Raw genomic sequence first — 17,896 nt, forward strand, 5'->3', positions numbered from 1 at the left:
ATATGCAGGGGGAAATTGAAGAAGAATTGATCTATTGAGAAAGATTCTGGAGAGAGGGAGAGAGAGCACTTGCAAGAGCACTCATGGCAAATTTAATACAACTCATATTAAGAATAAGCAGCTGTGTTTGGGAAAAGAAAACAATTTGAGTACAAAATTCACTTCCTCTCCTCCTCCTCCTTCTCCTCCTCCTCCTCCTCTTTCTCCTCCTCCCTACCTCAAGCTCCACACATTGTTATTCCCAGAATATTTTCTTTTTTTAAGTTTTCTTCCATTAGTCTTTTCATTTCATAAGCAACTCTGAGCTCATCAACGGAAGTTCGGCAATTCTAAGCAAGGCCTTCTCAAGCTGTCCATTACCCCAACTCACCCAGGGCTTAGGTAGAAAGAAGTTCACAAGCATTGTCAGTGTTTTGTCTGAGGAGATACAAAGGAAGGAAATTGATTCTAAATTGATATTTTGTCCCTGTTAATATCTATCTTATGATTCATTCAGACACAGAGAAGTCACCGGCTTGGGAGATGACTCAGTGGGTAAATGCACTTGCTGCCCAGCCTGACCACCTGAGTTGGATTCCTAGGATTCACATGGTGGAAGCAGAGAACCAACTCTTTCAAGTTGTGTACATACACACACACACACACACACACACACACAAATGTAGCATAAAACTTTGAAAAGAAGTTAAGAAAACAACACAATTAGTGGTGGAGGAAAAACATTGTGAGCTCCTTTCCCCTGTCTTTCTGCTGTTGCTATTAAGTTGTTCAGGCTTGGTTGGAAATGAAGTCGCCAGAGCTGCCTAGTCATGATTCTGTGGACTTCAGTGGTGTGACTTCACTTCCCGCTGTCCCTGCTGTGCCACGGTGACAGGAAACAACAGGCCAATAGGGGACAGACTGCACCGAGGAAAGCAATTACAGACTTCTCATCCGGAGTTATATGTTGTTAAGGGAACTTCAGGACGGATGATAGTCATTGTATAAAAAAAAAAAACAACTCTAGGTTCCTAAGCAAGAGTAAAAAGGAATCTTCCTTTAAAAGTTATAGAATGGATTCTCATAGCTTGAAATATTGTTTCAGTTAATCCGCTAATAAATGTAACAATCAAAACAATAGGAGTGTGGTTTTTTTTTAACTGAGCTATTGCTCTGAGCCAGCGCTGCTTAACAAACCACCCCCCCCCACACACACACACTTTTTAACAACCCAGAAGTGAATCATTATCTCTTGTGGTTCTGGGTATTGAGTGGGCTCAACTGAGCAGCTCTCTATTGGGACTTCCCAAGTAGGTCCAGTAGAATTAAAGCCAGCGCTGGGCCCATCTGAAGGCTACACTGGCCTAGAACGTTCTCTCACACCAAGCAGCTGATGCTAAGCATGTGACCATCTGGAGCTGGGGCTGGCACTCCCTGCACATGGCCTCTTCCACTGACTTGGCTTCAAAGGTGGGTGGAATCCAGTGTGTACTAGAGTCAGTTTGTGTAAGCTTGGAAGAACGCAATTTGTGAGTTTCTGGGAAATTTTGTGGTCTGCTTATTAAATGCAGGCACCATTAAATGTAAATTATACACACTTACAATAAAATTCTATAAAAGACAATGAAGATTTTTTAAAACCCACCATTTGTTAATTATTTGGCTACATTTCATTGATACATTTGGGACTATTTACCCCCATTGTCTCTGTGTACACCCCTCGTTGACTTCACAGTTCACAGACTACATGATAGAGCTTATATTTTCCCTGAGAATATTACATTATAAAAATATCAGATGTGCCAGGTGGTGGTGGTACACTCCTTTAATGCCAGCACTCAGGGGACAAAGGCAGGCAGACCTCTGTGTTTGAGGCCAACCTGGTCTACAGAGTTAGTCCCAGGACATTCAGAGTTACACAGAGAAACCCTGTCTCAAAAAAAATTCCAAAATTGAAAAATAATAGCAAATGTTACAAATCATTAATTCTATCCCCTTTAGGATAGAATTGGTTGATAAAATATTTCTCAGAATACTACCGAACTTCTCAAAACACAATAACCATGTTCTGTGAGAAAGCACTCTAAATGACAATGCACCAAGAAAAAGAATACCTATACTTCAGTCCCTTTAAACATTGGACTCTTTTGCCTACTCTTGAGACCCTTTTCCTCCAATTGGATTGCCTCGTTCAGCCTTGATATAAGGATTTGTAACTTGTTATGCCATGTTTGGTTGATATCCCTTGGAGGTCTGTTCTTTTCCAAAGGGAAACAGAGTAGTATATCTGAGCAAGAGGGGAGGTGTGTGTGTGTGTGTGTGTGTGTGTGTGTGTGTGTGTGTGTGTGTGTTTGGGAAGAGAACTGGGAGGAGTGGAGGGAGCGGAAACTGTAGTCAGTATTGTTGAATCAGAGAAGAAAAAAATACAAAAAAAAATTAAACCCATAACTGACAATGTTGCTACTGTCAAAATTCTATCACATTAAGCATCCAGCTTCAGTGGTAAAAGAGTGGATGAAATGATGTTTGGCATTTTGAAGATGAGCTATATAACAGTGGAATATTAATAACCTCATCCAGTAATTTATATTAGCGCCTTCACGCAGATTAAGATATGAAGACAGACAACCATCTAACCCTTTCTGGCTCTGGAACTCGAGTGCTGTAGCATGACTTTTCACTACACCTACTTTAGCCTTTCATTTCTTTTCTCTACATGGTTGGGGGTTGAAAAGGCTTTGCTGGCCTTCTGCCTTGATCAGGAGGTAGAACTCAGAATCTCGCACAGGTCGGGCATTTATTCATCCCTGAGACCGCCCCCGCCCCTATTCTCTGTCAATTGCTCACTGTCCTGCCTGCCATGACGCTGGAAAATGGCAGTCAGCTTCATCCGGGTCTGGTATAGCTTCAGCATCATGTGACTAACAAAACCAGGGGAGTAAACAGAACTCAAAGAACTTTGAAAGGATGAAGTCCTTTTCCTAACAGTGTAATATAAGGGAGTTAAGTCGAGCAAGTATTTATATGGGAGAACTATAGAGTTTTTCTCCATCTTAGAGACCTAATGTTTGTCACCAAAATTAAATAAGAAAGAAAATAAATTGTTTCAATATGAGTTCATTTCTTTCCTTTACCCTGTACTCAATCGCTGTTAAGTTTCCTACTTAAGAAGAAGAGGATCCCTCCAAAGCTAGTAGGCTTCTGGTTCACTTTTCACTTGTAAGCATTAAAGCCACCATCCATCCGACTGTTCTCGTTCTCCTTGCAACTTCTCAATTAATTTTCTAAAACTCTCAAGCCAGTACAGTGCTTTTGTTCTTGTTATGGCTATGTGTTGTAGTGGCATTTCATTTGTATTTTAATAAATAAAGTTTGCCTGGGGAACGGGAAAGTAAAACAGCCACACTGGCCAGCCTCACAAAGCAGACAGCAATGGCATACACCTTTAATCCCAGTAGCCACAATGACACACACCTTTAATTCCAATAGCCACACTAGTTGCCACAGAAACCGGGTGGTACATGCCTTTAATTCCAGTGGTGCACACCTTTAATCCCAGTACTAAAGACTATCATAAAATGGGAGGAGACAGCTCTCAGACACAGTCTCATTTTGAGATCCCTGGAGGCAGGATCGCCATTTCAGACTGAGGTCAAGGTAAGAGCCAGTGCCTGGCTGCTTTGCTTTTCAGATCTTCAGGTTGACTTTATTCATTAAAATACAACTGAAATACAACTATAATGTGTTGACTTTTTCTCCCACAAGAGAAAATTCTTATTTAGCATGTCTAAAGACAACGTGTCACTCAGAAAGAGGAAAATCAGCCTGCAACAGGTCCTTTGTCCTTCCACCCACTCACTACAACCTGCAGCACCACCTCCCGCCCTGATCCACGATTTCACCTGTAGGACATCAGAGGTGGGCTCACTTTTTTAACTCGGCCACATATTCTTTTTCAAGGAGCTCAAGAGTAAATATTCCATGAGGAAGACAGTCCTCTGCCTTCCAGTCAATTCTTTGGTCCTTCTGTAAGGTGCTATGTTGCTTATGCCTAAACTGATGGCCATTCATTGAGGCAGAGACCCAATCTGGCAGTACAGCTAGCCATATCTACAAAGCTATGCAGAAATTGAAATTCTATGAGGAAAATAGATTTCCTATATTTTCAGGCCCTACTTCCTAGTTCAAAGAAGCTCCTTTCTCACTGTAACCTTACATGGTGGAAGAGGAAAAACAAAGCTTCTCAGGTCTCTTTAGGAGAAACATAAATTCTATTCATAAAAGACCAGCACTCATGACATTTCAAATGCCCCAATCACTCTGCGATTAGGATGTCAACATAAACATTTGGCGGGGGTTGGAGTAGTAGCAGAAACATTCAGAGTATAGCATATATTTCACCAAAAAACAATGTAGATGACAGACTAGCATATGAAAAGATACTCAATCCATATGTCACTGGGGAGCTCCAAATTAAAGAAGCAATGAAGTAATAACATACAGCTATTAGAATGGCCTAAATCCAAAACACTGACAGCAGCAAATACTGCAGAGGATGTAGGGAAAGAAAAAAACTTAGAAGCAAACCATATGCCCTCAAGTAGGAGAATAGATAAACTGTCCTACATCCAGGCAATGGAATACTAGTCATTACTAAAAAGAAATGAGTTTGCAGACCATAACGAGACAAAGGGGAGTGGAACTGTACACTGCTAAGAGCAAGAAGTCAACTTAAAATGGGTTCACATTGCATGACTTCAACTATGCTACATTCTGGGAAAGACAAAACCATGGAGATAACAAAAAAGACCATTGATCCACTCTTGGGAATATACCCAAGAGATGCCCTATCATACTACAAAAGCATTTGTTTAACTACGTTCATAGCAGCACTATTTGTGATAGCCAGAACCTAGAAACAACCTAGGTGCCCCTCAATAGAATGGTTAAAGAAGATGTGGCACATATATACATTAGAGTTTTACTCAGCGGTAAAAAACAATGACATCTTGAATTTTGCATGCAAATGGATGGAAATAGAAAACACTTTACTGAGTGAGGTAACCCAGACCCAAAAAGAGGGATATGGTATGTACTCACACATAAGTGGATTATAGCCATAATTAAAGGACATTGACCCTATAATTCGTGATCCTAGAGAAGCTAAATAAGAAGGTGAACCCAAAAAAATCATATAGTTATCCTTCTGGATATTGGAAGTAGACAAGATTGCCAGGCAGGGGTTGGGAGCATGGGGGTGGGGTGGGGTGTGGGTAAGGGGGGATGGGGAGAGAGAAGGGAGAATGGGAGGATTGGGGAGAGCTTGGGGGAATGGGATGGTTGAGATGGAAGAAGGGTGAATATAGGAGCCAGGAAGTAGATATCTTAATTAAGGGAGTCATTTTAGGGTTTGCAAGACACTTGACTCTAGAGGGGTTCCCAGATATCCAAGGAGATGTCCCCAGCTTGTTCATTGGGCAGCAGAGGACAGGGTGCCTGAACTGGCCTTGTGCCATAGCCACACTGATGAATATCTTGCATATCACCATAGAACCTTCATCTGGCTATGGATGGAGATAGAGACAGAGACCCACATTGGAGCACTGGACTGAGTTCCCAAGGTTCAAATGATGAGCAGAAGAAGGAAGAACATGAGCAAGAAAGTCGGGACCGCAAGGGGTGCGTCCACCCACTGAGACGGTGGGACTGATCTAATGGGAGCTCATGAAGACCAGCTGGACTGGGAGTGATGGAGCATGTGACCAAACCAGACTCTCTGAATGTGGCTGAGAATGAGGGCTGACTGAGAAGCCAAGGACAATGGCACTGGGTTCTGATTCTACTGCATGGACGGGCTTTGTGGGAGCCCAGTCTGTTTGGATGCTCACCTTCCTAGATGGAGGGGGAAGGACCTTGGACTTCCCACAGGGCAGGGAACCCTGACTGCTCTTAGGACTGGAGAGGGAGGGGGAGGGGGGAAAGAAATGAAAGGAGAGGAGGAGGTGAAAACTTTTGATAAATAAATAAATAAAAGAAATAGATTTTTTTAAAAAAAGACCACTGAGTGCCAGAGACCAGAGGGGGAAAGGAATGCAGAATGCATAAATGTACTATAATGAAGCCTTGAAGGAGTGTGATTCTATGGATATGTCAAGCCCTTTTATACTTATAGTTACTGGTATACACTGTCCTGGTTAGTTCTGGTTAATTTTATGGCAACTTTATATAAGTTAGTGTCGTTTGGGATCAGTTGAGAAAATGGCTCCATCACACTTTCCCACAAGTAAGTCTTTCAGGCACCTTCTTAGTCAGTGATTGGTGTGGGATGGCCCAGTTTACTGTGAGTACTGCCATCCCTGGGCAAGTGGCACCACATGTATGAGAAAGAAGACCGAGCAAGCCTGTACGCATCATTTCCCCGTGGCCTTTGCTTCAGTTCCAGCCTCCAGGTTCCTGTGTTGAATTCCTGCCCTGACTTCTCTCAGTGATGGAGCGTGGCCTGAGAGTTGTTATAGGCTGAAATAAACCCTTTCCTCCCCAAGCTGCTTTGGGTCGTGGTATTTTTACCACAGCTGTAGAGACCCTCACTAGGATATGCATTGTGCAGTGTCAAGCGTGAACCCCAAAGTGTCAGCTGGGTCAAGGTAGCATCATCCATTTTAACAAAGCTACCTGTCTCACCAGTGTGTGTGCATGTGTGGCAAGCAACAGAGGAACTCTAGATTTTCTTTGTTGCTGTTGCTGTTGCTGGGTATAGTGGTATATGACTGGTATCTCCACACTTAGGAGGCTGAGGCAAGATCATATTTGGGGGTACAAATTATACCTAATATAACTCTATCTCAAAAGACTAGCTATTGCTCTTAACCTGTTTCTCTTCTAGACAAACAGATCTTATGAACAATTCAAACTCTCTTTCCTAGACTGAGCAGGACATCAAGAGAAAAGACCTAAATTACGAAAATCCAGAGTAAATGTATTGCATGATGGGGAGAGAAGGCACTGGTACCAGCTGTAACTAAAAGATGGGCTTGTGTTCACAACAACAGGAGGAAATTGGAACCTTCGAATGGTGTCAGCAGGGATGCAAAATGGCTCAGCAGCTGTGGGAAACAGCTTTGCAGTTCCTTCAAAAGCTAAGTATAGAGTTACCAGACGACTTCAGAATTGTACTCTTCAGTATGTCCTAAGAGAAGAAAACATGTCTACTAGCCATTTGCACTACAAATATTCACAATCTGTCTATAAAAAATACCCCAACATGCAGCCAATCAAATGCCCATCAACTGATAACTGACTAATAAAATGTGATATAGGTCAATTTAATTCAGTATTATTTAACTATTTAGAATGGGGTAATGGCCCAGGTTGCAATATAAAGAAACTTCACCAACATTTTGAGATGCCTACAATAAGCAAAATTCACACAGGTAGAAAGTGGTTTGGTGGCTGCCAGGAACTGTGGGAAGAAGGAAATAGAGGTTATGCTAACATTACAGCAATTTGGATAATGAAATGGTCCTTTGTTACAAATCCCCTGTATAGAATTCACAATGCTGGTTGCACAACTGAGTTACTGAGGAAAACTTCACTGAATAAGGTGACCCACTAGACTGTATTTGCTAAACGGGGGAACCTGTACATACCACCACGAAAAAGTTTTAACATTACTTTGAAATATCAGATTTTGCTTATCAAATCACCCAAGACTCTAAAGCTTGATAACTTTTAACACATTATCGCTGTGTTCATGAAGGTGTCCTGAACCAGGCACTTCCACAACCTGTGGACTGGATTATAAATAGATACAACTAGTAAAAAGAGCATTTTGATATTATATGATTGACCCAAGCAATCCCATTTTCCAGAATTTATGCTTAACACTAATTTACACTGCCCAAATTGTTTATAAAATTGAAGATTGTAATTGTAAAATATTGTGATATTTGTAATATCCATTGGAGCATTCTGTTTCTTTGTAATTGATAAATCCCTGAATTAGGAGTTTTGTGTGTGTGTGTACTTGCTGTTTTATTTTGTTTTTGAAACAGATTCTCTCACTATGTGGCTAAGGCTGGCCTTGAGCCCAGGATCTTCCTGCCTCAGCCTCCCAAGTGCTAGGATTCTAGAAATGTGCTGAGCCAACATCCTGCTGCCTTTGCAGCACCATGTCTGCCTGAATGCTGACATGCTCCCTGCCGTGATGATAATGGACTGAACTTCTAAAGCTGTGCTGCAACTACACAGAAAGGATGAAGAAGTGAGTGATCACCCACCCAGTGGGTCATGCCACACTCTAGGCAAAACCCGAGGCCCCTCCCCCACCTGCCTCAGCTTCTCTAGCCAGCCAGCAGGCAAGCTTCCTGCAGGTAGACTGCTACGACACCCCCATCCCACCAATTGGAGACTGTATGCTACAAGTCCCATTCCACCTCCAAACCCTCCTATCCCCCGTAAGCTCAGATGAACTCTGAAGCACAGGCTGTGACTACACAGAGGGGACCAAGAGAGCAGGTCAAGAGAGACCTCCGCAGTTCCCTGAGACACAGACAGTGACACTGCACAGCAGACCAACAACAGTTTCCAAAGGCATGAACAACAACTTCAAGGATTGGACGAAGAGGCAAAGACACCAATTGGAGGAAGAGATGGGCAGACGCAAATGCAAGAATTCATTCAACAACATAAAAAGCAACATGGTAACACCAGAGGCCAGTGGTCACACAACAGGAAGACTTGATCAGTCTAACTAAGAAGAAGCAGAAGAAAACAATTTTAAATGTAACTTTATGAGGATGGAGACCTTTAAAGAGAAAATGAGAAGCCATTGACAATGGCACTGGGTCTTGTTTTGTCAGCATGTACTGGCTTTTTGGGATCCTAGTCTGGTTGGATGCTCACCTTCCTAGACCTGGAGGGAGAGGGGAGGAACTTGAACTTCCCACAGAGCAGGAAACCCTGACTGCTCTTAGGACTGGAGAGGGAAGAGGAGAGGGAGTGGGGGAGAGTAGGAGAGGGAGTGGGGGGAATGGGAGGGCATGGGGATGAGGGGAGGAAGTGGAAATTTTTATAAACAAATAAATAAATAAATTTTAAAAAAAAAGAAAAAATCCCTTAAAGAAATGGATGAAAAAAAAACAAAAAATTGGAAGAAATCAACAAATCTCCTAAAGAAACCCAAGAAAATAGAAAAAAAACAATCAAACAGGTGATGTATGCTGTGAATACCATTGATTAATAAAGGACAGTTTTGGTCCTGTGCAGAGTATAGAGGTAGGTGATGAAAACTAAACTGAATGCTGGAAGAACAAAGGCCAAGTAGAGAGAAGCCATGTAACCCTGCCGGAGAGACGCCAGAAACTTGCTGGTAGGCCATGATCCCTTTGTGAGGCACAGATTAATGGAGATGGGTTAAATCAAGATATAAAAGCTAGCCAATAAGAAGTTAGAGTTAATAGGACAAGCAGTGATTTAATTAATATAGTTTCTGTGTGATTATTTTGGCTCTGGGAAGCCAGGACGAACAAGCAATCTCCTTACAACTTATCCAAAGGATGTTCAATCGTACTACAAGGACATTTGTTTAACTATGTTCATAGTAGCATTATTTGTAATATCTAGAACCTGGAAACAATCTAGATGCCCCTCAGCCAAAGAATGGATAAAGAAAATGTGGTACATTTACACAATGGAGTACTACTCAGCAGTAAAAAAAAATAATGATATCTTAAAATTTGCATGCAAATAAATGGAACTAAAATAAAATCCTAAGTGAGGTAATCCACACCCAGAAAGATGAACATGGTGTGTACTCACTCATAAGTGGATACTAGCTGTAAAGCAAAGGATAACAAGCCTATAGTCCTCAACCCTAAAGAAGCTAAGTAACAAGGTGAACCCTAAGAGGAACATAAATAGATCTTCCTGGGAAGGGGAAATAGACAAGACCTCCTGACAAAATTGGGCTTGGGGCTGGGGGAAGAACAGAGGGTAGAAGACAAGGAGGAGGGGAGAAGGGGAGCAGGGAGGAGAACTTGAGGGAACAGGATAGTCGAGATGGGGGAAGGACAGAGATGAGAGCAAGAAAGACGATAACTTGATTGAGGGAGCCATTATGGGGCAAGCAAGAACCTGGCACTAGAGAAATCTCAGTAATCCACAAGTATGACCCCAGCTAAGACCCTAAGTGGAGAGGATGCCCAATTTGGCTTTGCCCTGTAGTCAGATTGATGACTATCTTAGATGTCATCATAGAACCATCCAGCAACTGATGGAAACAGAGGCAGAGACCCACAGCAGAGCACTGGACTGAGCTCTTAAAGTCCAGTTGAAGAATGGGAGACGTGAGAATACGAGCAAAGAGGTCAAGACCATGATGGGGACACCCACTGAAACAGCTTACCTGAGCTAATGAGAGCTCACCAACTCCAGCCAGACAGGGAAGGAACCAGCAAAGGACCAAATCGGGCACTCTAAATGTGACAGTTGTATGGCTGTGGCAGACTATGGGGCCACTGGCAGTGGCACCAGGATTTATCCCTGCTGCTTGTACTGGCTTTTTGGAATCCTATATATAGTAGGGAGGGTCTTGGTCCTTCGTCAAAGCAATCCTCTCTGAGGTGAGGATGAGGTGGGGGGGGAGGTGAAAGAAATGGAAGGAGGGGAAGGAGTGGGAACTGGGATTGGAATGTAAGATGAAAAAAAAAGATAGTTTGTTTTCTTTTTTGAAAAGAACAAAAGAAAAGAAATGTGCCACAAGGACATCCTCTTAAAAGTTTTTAAATATGGAAAATAAAGGGAAAATAATATTAAAAATATAAATTAAAATCTACAAAACAGAAAAGTCTGATAGTCCTAGTTCCTGCCCTACAACCCCCTTTACCAATAAGCACATGGCATCTAAAATGGAATTTCTGTAAGGTAAATTCTCATAGAGTAAGTTCTTACTACACTCTCTCTTATTTCAGGTCAAGTAGTTGAACTAAGGGAGGTCCCATGATTTCTCTGGCATGAGCAAAACTGTCTTACCATCATTTATGGTAATATTAGCAAGGTCCACAATCTTATCAGGGAGTTCTTGAAGCAGCTTGCATTGCTTAAATTTTGCTTTTTCCCATTGACACTTGCCAGTTTGGATGCTGATGGAACTGCAAAAAATAGAACAGAGGAACAAGAGGCATGAAGCAGCTTTCTCATTGAAAGGATAAATAAGAGCAGTCTTAAAAGAAATGGTACTAGCTGGGTACAGTGGCTCATGTCTATAATGTCAACACTTGAGATGCTGAGACAATAGGATCACCATGAGATCCAGACCAGACTGGGACAAAATGAATAATAATTACTACTAATTAATTAATCAATTAAATAAAAGCAAATGGAGGAGGACTTCTCCATGGTATGCCTTCTTGTGTCCATTCCCAGCTTTTGTGTTTAAATAACACAGATGGAAATCAAATAGTTAGGAATGGGTCAGATCACCAAAAATCAGTGAAGAGGCTTTGCCTGCCCCTCTAGATATGACTCTTTCCCATCTCTTTCCTCTCTTGCCTCTTTTAAGGAGAAATTCCTGTTGGAATACAGTCTTGTCTCTACATAGTACATGTCTCCAAGTGATTAAGGAGCTATCAACCCTCACCAGTGCCTCATCTACTTCTGGCCAGTTCAAATAAGCCAATACACTCACTCAGCATCCCCAGACTCTAGGGAGGCATTCACAAACAGGACAGGATCTTGAACCTCACTAGGAGCTTGAAACTGCGCAATCTTTCACTCTGACTGGTGCAAAATATGAGAAAGGGTTGCGTAACCAAAACTGAGTCTATCAAAACACGGCACAAGAAGAACTTACCTTCTTTCTTTCATTTGTTCTTTCTTCCTTCCTTTGTATGTTTGTTGTGGTAGTGGTGAGTTTTGAATTGGGTGGGGCTTTTTGTTGGGGGATTGTTTGTTTTTGTTTTAAACAGGGTCTTACTCTGTAAGCCAGGATGTTCTAGAACTTTCTAAGGAGTGCTAACTGATCTCAAACTCACAGCAATTCTGTCTCAGCTCTTGGAGTTACGAGACTTCAGGAGAGCTTTCAACATTTAAAGTGAGCTTAGCCTAGCACAGGAAGGACATAGACCTCTCTGCTGCCCCCAGCCAGAGAAAGAGACACAAAGAAGTAGTAGTCATGTCCACAGTATCAAATTATATCTTTGGCTATAGTGCATGGTGAAGGGATGGAGCCAAGCGATGACAGGAAAGGCAACCTGCTGTCTTGATGACTATGCTAGAGGTTTGGACTTCATTCTTTAACAAAAAGCCTGCTGTGGTATCAGCCAGACTTCAGAAAATCATGCTGGCCACATAGTGAACTGGCATTGGGGAGTAGCAGCCTGTGCGAAAGCATGGAGACAGCTCTAATAGTAGGCAAGGGCTAGCAAAGGGCTTGTACCAAGGAGTGGACTGCAAAGGAGAGGCTCTATGTGAGCTCCAGCTGTGGCTGCCAAAGCTGCTTGCTTTGTTGACTCCTTAGATGGAAGCAGGGGTGGGGGTGATACAGGCAGAGATGTGGCTTTCTATCAGGGCTTTTAAGCCTCGGTTGAAACCTGCTGCCCCTCTGTTCTTGCCCATTTAAGTTATTTGGCATACGCCATTAACATTGGAGAGTAAGAAAAGAAGGTTGATGATTTTAAAAGGGAAATGATAAACCGAACAATAGAGGAGTGATGGGGTAAATTATGATGGCCCATCAACGAGAGAGCAGCTGAGGCTGCCTTCGAATTGATCATTGAAAAGATAGATCCTAAGCATGGAAATGTTTGATAAACTATTGAATGAAAGGGTAAATTACATTATTGGTATGTAAACCACGGTAACCACTACAGAAAATGTAAAGGCATACAGAGAAGGGCCAGATTGAGGGCTGGCGGGGAGAGGCAACACAAACACTTGCCAGCCTACAACTGGCTATGTTGAGGTGGTGGGATCGTGGGGGAGTTTTCTATTTTGTCCTCTTGAAATTTGCATTATGTGTGCATGTTTGACTCTAAAAGATGAGAGAAGGGAAAAGAATTGGCAGTCGGGATGAAGGAGAGGGACTTTAAAAAAGGACACAGAAACACCCCCCAAATGCAGCAGACCTTGGTGCACACAAACTCGGATTTGGAGCTTCACAGATACATACCAGATTCTTGTGGCATTCCCATTCTCATTTTTAATGCACCTTACTTGGGCTGTCTCTGTAGGGTCAGTTAATGGCCACTTATATGTCCCTTTGTATTTCGAAGGCGTTTCATCTGTTTCGCATTTTCCTGGCTCTACAAAGAAAAATGTATGCACCATTTTCAAGGGCAAAAGGCACTTAAAAGTATGATGAACATACATTATGATCCATCATTATTACCCTGCACGTGACCATCAGCATATACAAGAGGACCGTTTCAACCAGGACATACAAACAAAGCTTCATGGAAACCAGTTTTAAGGTCAGCCTTTGTTTAAATAAGCCTTTCAGTGCAACCTCGAGTTTAGTCCCTCTCATTAGGCCCATTGATGGGGGTGGGGGTTGCTCTTTCCCATTTTTAAAAGTTCTTTGACAATTTCATACTTGTAAATAATGCAATTTGGGAATTGATGTTTAAAGTGCTAGCTATGCATTGGAGGAAAAAAAAGCAAAGCAGCGAAGCGGTACTAAGGTAACACATCTGGAGACCCCATCTGCTGATTCTCTTTTAAAGTATGCACTGTTGTTACTGTTCTGCCATGGAAACACGGGAGACTGTGCGCAGACATCTCTTCCCTACGGTAGTCACCTCCTTCTTAATGGTCCCAGGGCGGTTTGGTTTCACTAACATCAGTATGTCTGCCATGACCAATACACCCAGGGCCATGATGTCTCTACTAACAGTGCTGAAAGATAAGACTAACTCTGTCATGGAAGGCTGCTGAGCCACACATTTCCTTTCAGATTTTGTCATGTTAAGACAGATGTGGTCTAGGATGTCTATGTAAAAGTTTCCACTCCTTACAGAGTGCCTGCTGCATTCATGTTCCGGACTCCAGAAATTTTCCCTTAGATGGTGGCAGAGTGACCCAGCCAGATCTGTCCAACCTTTTCTATGAACAAGCAAGGAAACACCTCCTTCTCACTTCCAGGACACACTGATTAGTGCCATTTACACGGTGGGCTCTGACTGTGACCTCTACCCTTCTCTGCCTTCAACCCACTCTAACCTCGTGTAACCACAAGCCTCTGCTATTTAATTAGCGGGCTGTCAAGGACAGACTGTTCTAATGCATCTGTGTTAACTCAAAGTTTTTACAGCCGTCTACTGGGGAAAGGGACAAAGCTGGCAGCAGCGGAAAGGAGGAGGTACAGTGGCCCGGTAGCCTTTCTCTTTTACCACTGAAGCTTTCCTAATTAGAGAAGAAAACGTCTATGAGGGAAATCTGGGACAGTGCTCAGATCATTTCCTAAGATGAATAGGTTGGCTGAATCAGTCAATAAATTAGCAATTATCTATAGGGCATGTATTGTGTGTAATGATGGAGCCCCCCCCCCCGCCCTGTGTTTCCAGGTTTTTGTGGCAGAGAGGCAATTCTCTCATACTGCTCATAGACCGGCCACTGCTGATAGTCACAGCTGACCAATAGTCCCTTGGAAAGTCTCTGTTATTCATTTATAAGTCTTAGATGTAAAAGAGTCATCAGAATATGTGGGCATAAATTTATGTGGAAAGATGACTTCCTGGCTGGGCATAGTAACTCATACCTATAAGCCTTAGGAGGCAGAGACTGAGATAGGAGGGTTTCAATGAGTTAAAGACTTACTTGGACTTTATAGGGAGTTCCCAACCACCCTGGGCTACAGAGGGAGACCTTGTCTATAGATGGATAGATAGATAGATAGATAGATAGATAGATAGATAGATAGATAGATAGATGATGATGCATGCATGCATGCATGCATAGACAGATAAGCCTTTTCTTCCCTTTGAACTTAGCACCCTTACAGTATATTCACTATGAGTTTTATAATAAGAAAAGTGCATTAGTTGAAATACACTACCAAAAGAATTACCTAGCTTTTCCACTACAACATGGTCAGACTTTACCAGTAGAGTCAACTGATCTTGCATAAAGTTTGCATGTGTGAGATTTCCATATATCTTCATTCGGATTCTGCTCATCAGTTCTGCTGGTTCCAAAGAGGAATTGGCTTTTATAATGACCCAACACGCACAACTACAAACAAGGCAAAAATGAAACACGACAGTCAGGTCACCAGAGTGCAATTTGACTGATGTTGCCGAAATTCTATAGAGCTGCCCTCATTGGTAGGCCATAAATATTAAATATTGTATAGCCACTAAATGATAGACATTGAGAAATGATGAAAGACAGTACAAGGAAGTATTCTAATAAATTTTCTTGCATCCATCCAAAAAGGACAACTCAAAACCTATTTTCAAAAGAATGGTCTGCAACATTTGTATTATGTTGAAATTGCCTAGCCAGGAGATTTCTCTAGGAGTTTGTAATAATTAATAGGGAAGACAGAGTACTCAGGAGTTATTATTTCAGAGAAAACCTTTTATCGTTCTGGCCCTTCAATTTATCCATCATTACTGCAATAAGGCAAATAGGCACATGTCCAATTAGTCTATACAGAAGTGTTCTGCTGAAGGCTTAACCCTATAAAAGACTAATAAGGATGGTAATGATAGCTAACATTTGAGGAGTTCTTGCTTCACATGTTTTGATTCTTTTAATTTTCACAAAATCCTTCCAAGATAGTGATGTTATGATTCCCACTCTACAGATGAAAAAACTGAGGTTTAGGGAGATATCATTTCCTGCAAAATCTACCAAGCCTTTTTATCCACAAAAAAGATAATAAAAAATAGAGCAGTCCTTGACCTCAGTCTCTACAATAAGGTCTTTAAATATTTTAGGTTAATCTAGTATTCTACTGGGGAGAATATTTCAGACTCAAAACTTGCCTACATTTTTTTATTTTTATTTTTGCATATAGCTTTGATGAACATATTCACTGAGCTTCCTAACAATTGTTGGAAATTAGATGCCCTGGCCTTTGTGTCAAGTTTCACCATATGGCAAATCAAAAGAATTCCTATCCTTTCCCTGACCTAGAAGTGGTGGATTAAACTCACCCTATTACTTCTGATTGGAGCCCATCTCTTCTCTGAGTTCTCTATAAAGAGGATTCCACTGTTTGAACCTCTCCTCCTCACTGTAGTTGACTCTTAATCCAGCACCTTGAACATATCAACAATCTCTTCATGAGCCTCCTTTCACTCTATGTCCTTCATGGTGTGTATCAAAAGACAAGCAATACCCTTGCGCCAAGAGGTTCTGGCCCATAAGTGTGTACTGTCTGGAGTGTTTTCCATGGGGTTCTCATTGCTTTCTCGGTATGTCATTGACCTTATTGACCATGATAAGCATTTTATTTCCCCAACCCTAAATTATAACTACTTTGAACCCCATTTCCTCTTCCATGCAAAGAGGCAGCAGAGAGGCTGATAAGGCTATGCTATGACCAATGAAAACAACTTAACCCTTGAATGTGGAAACCTAAATGGACCATCTGTGAAATAACTACCAGGTACTTTACTCTCCCTCTGACAATATTGACCAAAAAAAAAAACTGTACATTGCACATACAGAGTAAGGGAAGGCGATTCAGAACTGAATGCCTGAATGTACCGGCTATGAATAAACATATCACTTACCTGTATGGTACATGAAAAACTGTGGCCATTCCTTGCCCATTTTTCTGTTCCAACTGATAGGAAAGGAAGAGGACATAGTCACTGAAGTCTTTGAACAAACATCAAATTTAAATAGAGGGCTTATAATTAATAAGAAAATCAGAATTATTCTTTACATTCACACAACCAATGCCTTCTTCAAATATCCCTTAAGCAGCACACTAATGTGTTTATCCTTCCAACCAAGCCTGAAGAGTAGATTGTACAAGGACGGTCACCCCACTTACTAGATGAAACAGCTGACTCTCAGGAATGGTAATCATCTACTCAGCATCCCAGTCTGGGCACTGACACGGTGGCGATGACAAACATAGAACGGTTTGTCATTCTAAGCCGAGTTACCACTTAACAGATACTACTTAGTTCAGTCCATCTAATAGATAAGGAAATGGAGGCACAGAGAGGTTGATTCTCTCCTGGGGGTGGGCCCCAGGTCCCACCGTCAGAATGTGAAGGAACTAGGAGCTTTGGCGGATTGCCACCTGAGAGCATTTACACATAGTATTTACAGAAATTTTAGTTATATTGTGTTAGCTGTGTGTTGCATTTTTAAAATTTTGACAGCTGTTTGTAGCAAGGCAGATGACTTAGAATGAACTATTGGATTTACTGTATTCTATATAGTCAAAATATTTATGTCATATTTAAATGCCTTAAAAGCTGTGTGGTTTCTAACCACTTTGGAGTGTGCCACTGCACAGTTCTGAGGAACTGAAATAAGCACTGGAATTTGGGTCAAAAAGAGATGAGAGCTCGCTTGCTGCGCTCTAACGACAAATACAGGAGGAGGGATTTAGATTTGTTCATCGAATTGTGGACTTACACACAATTGCATCTTGGAAGAGTGAGACTTTTCTGTGAGATGTCCACAATCAAGAAATTATGTTGCCATTTATGATTCCTAAGTCTTTTCACACACTCTGCCCACAAAATCTTTTAATAGCTGCCGCATAGTCAGTTCAGAGTTATTTACTTATGGCTAATCATTTTCAGAATGGGTCACAAGTAGGTTCATTTAGAAAAACTACTTACAATATGTCTGTACATGGCCACCTCTTCTTCAGAAGTCTTTCTGTATTGAAAGCATCACAAAATTATAGGAAAATAAAATGTAGCACCAAATGCATGGATTGCAAGATAAG

The 17,896-nt window shown here is 41.7% G+C and overlaps 1 protein-coding gene across 1 annotated transcript in view; it reads right to left on the reverse strand.

Annotated features, from left to right (window-relative positions):
- The window catches only part of Adgrg4 (adhesion G protein-coupled receptor G4), a 92,521-nt gene that overhangs the window by 40,887 nt on the left and 33,738 nt on the right, over positions 1-17,896 (reverse strand). Inside the window, exons 5-9 of the mRNA XM_048457563.3 lie at positions 17,787-17,826; positions 16,716-16,768; positions 15,041-15,204; positions 13,145-13,277; positions 11,008-11,126 (exon numbers count right to left, since the gene is read on the reverse strand). Coding sequence (XP_048313520.3) covers positions 11,008-11,126; positions 13,145-13,277; positions 15,041-15,204; positions 16,716-16,768; positions 17,787-17,826 — 509 coding nt within the window. The remainder of the gene's footprint in view (positions 1-11,007; positions 11,127-13,144; positions 13,278-15,040; positions 15,205-16,715; positions 16,769-17,786; positions 17,827-17,896) is intronic.

Source organism: Myodes glareolus, chromosome X (assembly GCF_982192425.1).
Source record: "Myodes glareolus chromosome X, mMyoGla1.1, whole genome shotgun sequence".
NCBI classification, from domain to species: Eukaryota; Metazoa; Chordata; class Mammalia; order Rodentia; family Cricetidae; genus Myodes; species Myodes glareolus.